The sequence below is a fragment of the Alosa sapidissima genome, chromosome 24 (assembly GCF_018492685.1).
Source record: "Alosa sapidissima isolate fAloSap1 chromosome 24, fAloSap1.pri, whole genome shotgun sequence".
Taxonomy (NCBI): Eukaryota; Metazoa; Chordata; class Actinopteri; order Clupeiformes; family Clupeidae; genus Alosa; species Alosa sapidissima.
In genome coordinates this window covers 13,615,752-13,625,630 of record NC_055980.1, presented here as the reverse complement: position 1 = coordinate 13,625,630, position 9,879 = coordinate 13,615,752, and the positions used below count along the sequence as shown (strand labels likewise).

The following is a 9,879-nucleotide window of genomic DNA, read 5'->3' as shown; positions in this document are numbered from 1 at the left end:
AATTAACGGTGGAAAATGAGACATGGCATTGGGGCCCTCACTACGTGTCAAAGATGGTATGTAAATTACTTTGTGGCAGAAGGAAGACATGATAAATGAGTGCGTTTTACTTTCGCGGAGCTCTGTGCGTGAAAACGCCAAAATGCGAGGTTGTTGCAATGGCGCCGCCCGGACAAACATTCCCCCGCTTCCCCCCTACAAATCCACAAACTTTTCCCCAGTCCTGGCATGTTGCCCAAGTTCCCAGCTAACATACAAGCATTGTCCACAAGCATTACATTGTCCATCAAAGTCCTGGTGTGTTTCATATGTGTGTGAGTGTATGCGAGTGTGCGTAAATATGAATGTGAATACGAAATCCGAGTTGCGCTTTGCTTGCGCAACGTAACAAGGGTACCTGCTGCGAGTAACCTCGCAAAACACTACTCTATCAAGAGTTCACAGCGTGGCAGTGAGGAGGGGGGAGATCACCTCCTCACAGACCTGTGACGGTTTTCGGGCGTGGCTTTGGATGGCGCTTAAAAACACAACGTCCCATTCATTCATAGGATAATAGCCTAAATCATTCAGTCATGAAAAGGAAACAACAGCAGCTTAATATTTTTCAGGCGTTTAACCGTAACGTTAAAAGACGTAGGCCTGCTGTTCTTAGCAGTGATGCTGACACTGACAGCAGTGAGCGATTGTCCTCTAGTCACGGTCTACACATGACGGCGTTTTATTTTTTTAAAATAAGCCTACAGAGGTAAGCAAACAATTCATTTTTTTTTTTAAGTATGTGTAGACCGTGACTAGAGGACAATCTCTCACTGCTGTCAGTGTCAGCATCACTGCTAAGAACAGTAGGCCGACGTCATTTAATGTTACGGTTAAACGCATGAAAAATATTAAGCTGCTGTTGTTTCCTTTTCATGACAGGATAATTGCCTAAATCATTCAGTCATGAAAAGGAAACAACCGCAGCTTAATATTTTTCAGGCGTTTAACCGCAACGTTAAAAGACGTAGGCCTACTGTTCTTAGCAGTGATGCTGACACTGACAGCAGTGAGTGATTGTCCTCTAGTCACGGTGTACACATGACGTGAAAGCCGTGAAAAAATTGTACGCACAGTGTGTACAGGATTATGCCTGCCGGCGCCACTGTGCTACTGTTTACAATACTATGGAATACAACCCTAGCGGCACCCCTGAAGGTAGGCCTATGTACTGTACAAACAGGCGGCAATGATGTTAAAACGCAAACTGCCTGTTGAGGGAGCTGAAAATGGCACATTGCGTTTTTCGTGTCATGCATATGCATTCATGGGAGGATCCAGGGGAAAGTGGGAGTTTAGCGTAAAGAGATGGGAGGGGAAGCATAAAGAGCGCCTAATTATGTATTCCCAGAGAATGTCTAATAAGGGGAGAACCGCCACTCTCGGGAAACTTCCGGTTTCTGAACTGGTTGCAGTTCCTGTTCTGGTTCCACATGAGGGCGCTCACGAATAAGTGCAGAATTAATGAAGCTGTCTATGGAGCTGTACCCCTCAAATCCACTTTTCTCGGGATATAATTTTTTGCCCAGAAATTTGAATGTTGCATGCAAAAGAGGGGGCAGAGAAAATACACACCGCTGAGTATTATATTTTTTGAGTCACTTATTTGTTCTAAAAAGCCTTTCAAATGCGTCAATGACGTCATTCATTAGCAGAAAGCTAGTGTGTTGTGGGCAACAACGACCCAACCTGTAAGAAATTGAAAGGACGTAAGTACTCATTCATTCAACTTTTGACCTATAATCCATAGTGAGCTTGCAGAAACCACAATCAAATCTTCGATTTTTCAACAACCAGGTCAAGAGACAAATTTAGCCGTCTAGCTCCATAGACCCCCATTGTTTTTGCACTTATTCATGATTGCCCCTAGTGGAACTGCAACAGATTGCAGGTACAATGGAGTTAATAGGGAGTGATCCGGCTCTCCGTAAACGGGCTCTGGTATTCCGCAGGTATGTACAAAGACTGCTCCTGAAAGTGCACGTCTATTCTGCGCCTAAATACTTCCGCCTTGCAGGTGTTAATCCAAATTGCAATTCAATGCGTCAATAAGAGAACCTTTCAAAGACAATAGAATCGCTATTTAGAGCACCAGCTTAGTATTTGTACTATCAAAAGCAACCTTAACTTTCGTTGGCTTTTCGAATGTCTTACTTTCACGTCATTCACTTAAACTTTCCTACTTGCTAGATTTGACCAATCTTCCATAGCCTACGTGCACAAGTAGTTTGAGTAGAACTACTGATTTTCATTATCTCCCTGCTTGTTGACATCATGTATGGTATTATTTCATGATCGCTAAACCTTTGATTCTTTTTAATGTTTTTAATGTTAACTTCAGTTCAGTTGAACTGCCGTTCAGTTGTGGACGTTCGTAAATTGCGGTAATGGGCGGAGAAAGGCAAAGAAAGGCGCAGTTTTTTTACACTATGGATTGAAAATTTGATAAATACTACGGAAACTTGGGTCTGACAGCGTTCGCAATCTGCGGTATGTCCATGGCGCTGATAACGCTATGTTCGCAAATGTACGTAGCCTACATCTGGCCCTGAGTGTCAATCTGAGCGTCATCCCACTCTCCTCCATCTGCTCTGCCTCCATCCTCTCCTTGGTGTCTTCTGCAGTTCCTGTCCAATGTTCCTTCCCAGCAGCGCCAGCCTCCGTTTTGAGATGGACGGACGCTCTGAGGGTGTCTGTCTTACTGGTCCTCTGTCCTGCCACTGCAGACAAACACAGAGAAGCACTCATAGATCAGAACAACCCTGATCAATAAGAAGAGGCAGGATATGAATCTGATGGTGCATAATAGTCACAAAGTGAGAACAAACTTATGGCATCTTATATTACATCTAATCAAAGTCTAAGACGAGAATGAATACACTGTATTGAATTTTACTTAAATTTGATGGTGCACATTTGACTTACAATTCGGTCTTTTGCCGCATTCACTGTCAGTTCTCCTGAGAGGATTATTTTCATCTGTCTTCTTTTTTAATTTATTTCAGATCATCTGGCTGTAAAGATATATGCCTGTACTTTTCTATAAACTATAAATCACCTACTAGGTGGCCTTGAAATGCATTTCTCTCCATTAGAGCACAGAGGTGGTTATTATCGAAGATCCTGCTGTCGTGAGTTGATCCTGGCCACCGGGCTACAATGTTGGTGATAAGGGCCTTCTCATCACACACAACCTGAACATTAATAGAGAAGTAGCCCTTTCTGTTGCGAAAAAGCTCACCATTTTCTCCACCAGGGTTTTTAATGGGGATATGAGTGCAGTCAATTGCTCCCAGCACTCCAGGAAAACCAGCTCTTCTATAAAAACCAGCTGATGTTTCTCCTGTTGGGGCAAATCTGACATACTGGTCTTTTAAATCTGCAATGGCTTCTGATACCCTTTCAACAATCCTACTCACGGTTGATTTATGCACTCCAAAAAGGTCCCCATCCACCATCTGGAAGCAACCGGTAGCATAAAACCGCAGGCCTATCAGTAGTTGGAGCAAAGGTGGTATAGCTGCATTCCGAGCTGCCATGTTTAATTGCAAACATGATTTGTTTCATTTAACCTTAGGACAGATTCCTTGTTGAAATGGTACCTCTTTGAAAATTCCTCATCATCATAAAACTCCATTGGGTTGAGACGGTCTCTAATTTTCCTTCGTGGGACTTCAAACCATCTGATATATGCAGCCATTTCAGAAATGTAAACCACCTCAGCAGTGGGTTTAAAATTAATCCCTAACTGAAATTTAAATCTGAGTTTAAAGCAGTTGAGCAACAGGGTTAAAATTAATCCAGGTTTATATGAATTTCTAAGCCAAGATCAAAAGGATGGTTTAAATGTAATCTTGATTACTTTTAAACTAGATTTAAAGTTTGGTGCAACTGGATTAATGGATAAACCTTGATTTAATCCAGGTTAAGGTTGTTGGTGCAACCCACCCTAAGTCTAGATGTACCACAGAGCGGTACAAAATATGACCGCCGCCCAGTCCTGCACATTATCTCCACAAAAATAAATTACGCTTGTCAATTTGTCTCCATCTCCTACTCCATCCCATACTTTTGTGTATGTAAATGAGTGTGTGCATAGTGTGTGTGTGTGTGTGTGTTTGTGTATATGTGTACTTCTGTGTGTGTGTGTGTGTGCATGCGTGCCTGTGTTTGTGCATATGTGTGTGTGTGCATGCATGTGTACTGTGTGTGTGTGTGTGTGTGTGTTTATGTGTCTGTGTTTACGTGTGTGTGTGCGTGCATGCATGTGTGTGTTTATGTGTTTGTGTGTGTGTGCGTGCATGGGTGTATGTGTGTGTAGCTGATATGGCCCACCATGAATGGAATTCCACAAAACCTGCATTCAGAGGGTGTCATAATTATCCTACACTTCAAATTTGAGTGCAGTTTTCAACCTGTCAGCCAAAGATACCTGTGATTACAATGCCTCATTTTTGCTTTTTCATTTTTAACTAGGTAGGGCTATACCTCAAATGACTGGATATGACATGGCCCCTGGAGACCAACATACATGTACAAAAATAATTTTTGTCAACCTATGCCCTACGGTTCTCTCGATATTCACTTACATATTCATTTATTGTATGACCCCCTATGAACAGAATTCCACGCAACTTGGCATGCATTCAGAGGGTTTCATTTTTTACTAGGTGGAGCTATACATCAAATGGCAATAGATCAAAACGAAAATCAATGGTGTCATCCTTGTGGGGCTACATGCTCACCAAGTTTCGTGCACCCTGGTCTTTCAGTGTCCCGGGAATCGTTGACACAAAATGACTGAAAACATCCGGAAGAAAAAACTCTGGCTTAACCTATATGACCGCTGCTTCGCTGCTCGGCGGTCATTATAAGTGCATTTTCCTCATTTTGCACTTCTATTTCAATTTACATTTAAAAAAACTACATTTCTGTACTACAGAACTTCAATTACAGGTTGGTAAGACACAGAAAACTTGATCATCACATCAGTCATGGTGTGATTTCTTTTAATTTTTCCTTTCCTGATTCTACATCATCAACCTGAGACATGAGTAGTGCTCTTTTACTGTAACAACACCTCACTGTCTGTGATGAATTCTGAATGAAGCACACCACTCTAGACATGCAAAGATGTCATAACATTGGAAATGGTGACATTGTGTGGTCACTATGTGGAACAGCACAAGAGGGACGTGCCAAAGGCTCGCTCAAAACAGCACAGTAAGATGACCCCACCACTTGACAGTCCAATAAAAACATCCTTTCTTTCAGAAACAATGTTCAGATCTCAGATTTTTCAGATGTTCAGGGGGGTATTCCAAGTATGTGGTTTAGTGACAAACCTGGGTAAGTTAACTCAGAGTAAGGGGTAAACCTCCTAATAGAAGAGCTGTACGGCTTCATTCTCCTTACAAAACAATGCTATAGGACTCTTGTTGTAGGAAGTTTACCACTTACTCTGAGTTAACTTACCCAGGTTTGTCACTAAACCATGTACTTGGAATACCCCCCTGATCTGATTAGATGAAACACATCTAAACTAGATGTGACTGCCGCTCAGTCCTCTTGTCAATTTGTCTGCAACTCCATCCTCCCCTACTATTGTGTGGGTTGGCAAGTTTTTGCAAAATCTGTAGAATCATTTTATGCAAGCAAACCACATACAGAGGCATTCTATATTGTTGAGGTCGGACATGATAATCATCAAAACACCTTGCATATTGACTTGACTACCTGTGCTGTGCACTGATGCATTGGGTGCTGCTATTGCTCTGCTTCTAGCCTCTCTGGTCCTGCACTGTGCTGAGTGAGGCAAAACCAATAATGTGTGCTTCTTTTACCAATATTTAACAATATATTTTGCATTTCTTATGTAACGTCAAACTTGGCACTGCACACAGAGAGAGAGAGAGAGAGAGATTTTTTCTTGTAATTAAAGGTATGCACCTTTCACCTTGATGGTAAACAAACTTGTAATAGGGGAATCTTTCACCTAGCATAGTTATAGTTAACGAGAGAACCAGCCATGCAACTTCAAGAAAGGCAACCCGAAGACATCTCGTGAGAATCATGAAACATTACCTTGTCAGTGTATAGCTCTTTGGAGATAGTTTTTGCCTGTTGTTAATCCTAAACCTCCCAAACAAAAGCATTTTCATTGTGTATAGGGGGGACAAGCCATGAAGTAGGCTATTTACCTCGGCAGAGTAAAATACAAATATATCGCGACTCTAGAGGGAGCTCTACAGTCTTCAAAAATACCTGAACCTTCATAGTATACCTTTGTATAGAAAGATGTATGTGTGCTTCTGTGTGTGTGTGTGCATGCATGCGTGCTCACATATTTATGGGTGTGTTTGTGTCCCAATTTATGAATGTGTGTGTAATTTCTCACCATACCCTACAGGCAACCCTTCGCTCAACACCACCATCTACAGGCTGATGGATGTACAATCACTAAATGTACACATAAATTAATTAATTGTATACCCCCCCCATAGATGGAATTCCATGAAATTTGACATATCCCCAGAGGCTGTCAGGGTTATCATACACAAGCAATTTGGTGCAGTTCAGAACATCTTAACCGAAGATAGTCGTGATTATAGTGAAATGTTGTTGCATTTTAATTTGTGACTGAGAGGGGAGGGGGCAAATCACAGATGAGTGCTTATGGGCTAAGTTGATGGGCTATACGGGCCCTTAAGACCAACATATATATCATAAATATTTTGTCATCTTGGGTGCAATGGTTCAGGATGGTATGTAACAAAAACTGCATTTTTCAGGTTTCAGGGGGCCTGAACGCCAGCTACCCTAGCGACGGTCATTATAAGCAGTGCCCTTAAATGTACGTGGAAAACACACACAGACACACACACACAAACATTCTCACACACTCACACACACACGTCTCCATTCACAAGAAATTTGAACAGTAAACCAAAATGAAAAAAATTCTGCTCACCTTGAATTCTTTTGACATATGACGACAATGTCTCCTCCACTTTAAAGTCTCCATGAATGACCTGACACTTAAGCAGCCCCCCTGTCTGAGTCTGTGACGACTCTCCGTTTCAGTGACACGTTTCCCCTCAGCGGGTCCTCAGAAAGGACACTCACTGTCCCCTCTGTCCCTTGTCCAGTCTCATGAAGGTAAATACAGTCTGTCCTCTATAGCTGCTTCATTCCCATGGCAGCCACACTGGTCTCAACACAGTTGACGGCCAGGTTCGAGTGATGTGGTCATTAGGGTCAGTGTGGATTTCAGCAGAACATCTGTGGGCATGTGCATATAACATATACTGTATATATACATTAAGATTTTTTTTCACTGTATAAAAGTGCTGAATGGGCATTAATAAGGACCATTTTGCACCGTGTTTACACAAATAAATGATCAAACATTTTCTATCCCTCACCTTCCTCTTCCTATATGATGCACTTCCTCTGTTTTAACCCAAATAGTTCACAAAACGGCAGCGTATGAGTAAGTGTATAAACTTTTTATCATCTGTATTGTATTGTTATCATGTTACATCTGATTAAGATGAGTTGATCTGACAGAGATGAGTGTAAACTAGTGCTAGTAAAGGATCTTATCCTGGTCTGCAGTTTGGCCCCACCAACATACTGAGAGTTCATGCTGTGTAAAAATCGGCCCCACCAACACTGAACTAGCAATGCTTAGAGAAGCCTTGCTTCTTATAATGTTTTATAAACAATTTTTACGAGTCATTTCGTATGCCAGCTGAAAAGTATGGTTGGTTTGGTAAGGTTTCTGTCCAGGGTCCTGAAACCCCCCTCGCAAGGGTATGTGTGGGAGTGACTGCTCAGACAGGCGTCAGCCAGGATCCCTGCGTGCACTACACCCCTGTCTATTCCCAACTGAGCAGGACAGGAGGTAATTGTGTGAGCATCAATTGGAATGACAAGGTGGAAGAGGGAAAGTGGGAATAAATTGCCAAATACTGTAAGAGGTCTGGGAAAATCCCAATGCTCGCCTCCCAAACTTTTACTTACTTCATCATTTGCAAGGATCCTACAATGTCTATAAATTGAGGTAAATTGAGACCTGTAGATTGAGGTCTGGACTTTGACTCGGCCAATCCAGAACATTCACCTTGTTCTCTCTAAACCATTTCTGCAATAGATTCAGTAAAAGAGAAGACACGTGTGGAGTAACATGCATGTTGTTTGGCTAGTTTGGCATGCCACTAACAAGAAACACATTACAGTCTTACAAGAAGGATGGGACTGACATCCGAATCTGCAGCAAAGAATACAGTTGTGCAAATCTCCATGGAAAGAGCGTGTGCACAGGAGCTTCTGTCATTTATCAGGTATTTGTGCATCTGATCCATTATGTGCATCCACAGAGAATCAGTACACTTTACAACATGAAAATCACACGATTGCAACAGGGGAGGGGAGTGGGGGTAACCCAGCACAGGCAAGCAGCCATCCGGTCCTGCAGCCATTGTCGCCGCTGGTAACAGACCCGTTTAAAAGACTGGGGGTACAAAGCAGCGAACAACAAATGACCTGTGAAAACGTCAACTGTTTATCGTTACAGCTATTTTCATATGATCAGACGTCTGCTATTGTAGGAATCTTCCACAGAACCAAATTGTATTCATACAAAAATAACTGGTTCCTCTACTGAGTAGGCCTACATGGAAAACTGGTACCTCTCTAAGACAAGTCAGGTAAGGGGAAGAGTCGGGTGTAAACAGAACAATGACACATTGAAACAGGAAATAGCTAGTGAAGCCTAGATTTTTTAATTGCAATTCTTACAATTTCAGGGTGGCCATTTCATGATTTTGTTATGTATACATTATGTATTACATGGACAGAATATGCTGTAATTATTCTATAGTTAACAACATTCTTTAATTTGATACAGTGGAGCCACTGGCTTGTACAGAAACACTCTAAGAGTTACAAAAGAAATCATTTCCACAATGAAAAATATCATGCAAATGATTTGTCACCATATTACACACTGAATACTGTTAAATAATAAAAACATCACACCTTACTTTAATGGTGCATATTTGTATAGCTACTGATAGTTTGTTGACAAACATATTCAACAAACTTTGGTTGGTAAAATAATTACCAACTATGTTCAAATCTCCACTACCAGGTAACCAACCCCCATCCACACCACACCTAATCTGACCTACACACAAAAAAGTATGTGTCCTACGGTAAACGACATGTAAACATTTCTTTGTTGATTGTGGTTCAAATTAACTTGACCAAATATAAGAACATGCAAAGTGGCCTCTTGGGCCTACCAGATGATTGACAGACAAGCGACTATAAACAGAACTTTCCAGAAATTGGAATAAGTCCATTCTTAGTAGTGAAGTGGTGGCAGACAGTTACATATTTTGAAGGGTCTGCTACTTCATGCATAAGGACTCATAGCTGGTCCAACTCCAGTCTAGTTCCTGTAACAAAAAGAAGTCAGAATGTCAGGATAGATAGTTCAAACCAGAGACCACTCACAACATTGGTGGGTTAGCTCAATACAGCTAGAGACTTTCTAATGAGGAGACACAACACTCAAAAAAATCCTCCATAGAAAGGCATGGAGTTAGTTTGCAACGCAAATATCCCACCCCTTCCGCGGCAAAACTTCGACATGTGAATACATTGAGCCAATCATGTGGTGTGTTGTGAAGACATTGTGCCAATCATGTGTTGTGATCTCGCCGCTGGAGCAAGTATTAGTATAAGTATATATACTCTTTTGAGCCTGTGAGGGAAATTTGGTCTCTGCATTTATCCCAATCCGTGAATTAGTGAAACACACTCGGCACACAGTGA

General features: G+C 41.7%; 1 protein-coding gene across 3 annotated transcripts in view; it reads right to left on the bottom strand.

Moving 5' to 3' along the window:
• Nucleotides 1-8,799: 8,799 nt before the first annotated feature.
• The window catches only part of LOC121699851 (inhibitor of nuclear factor kappa-B kinase subunit alpha-like), a 17,661-nt gene continuing 16,581 nt past the window's right edge, over nt 8,800-9,879 (bottom strand). For all 3 annotated transcript variants that reach the window (XM_042082328.1, XM_042082326.1, XM_042082327.1), the window contains exon 22: nt 8,800-9,500. In XM_042082328.1, coding sequence (XP_041938262.1) covers nt 9,453-9,500 — 48 coding nt within the window. In that variant the 3' untranslated portion in view covers nt 8,800-9,452. The remainder of the gene's footprint in view (nt 9,501-9,879) is intronic.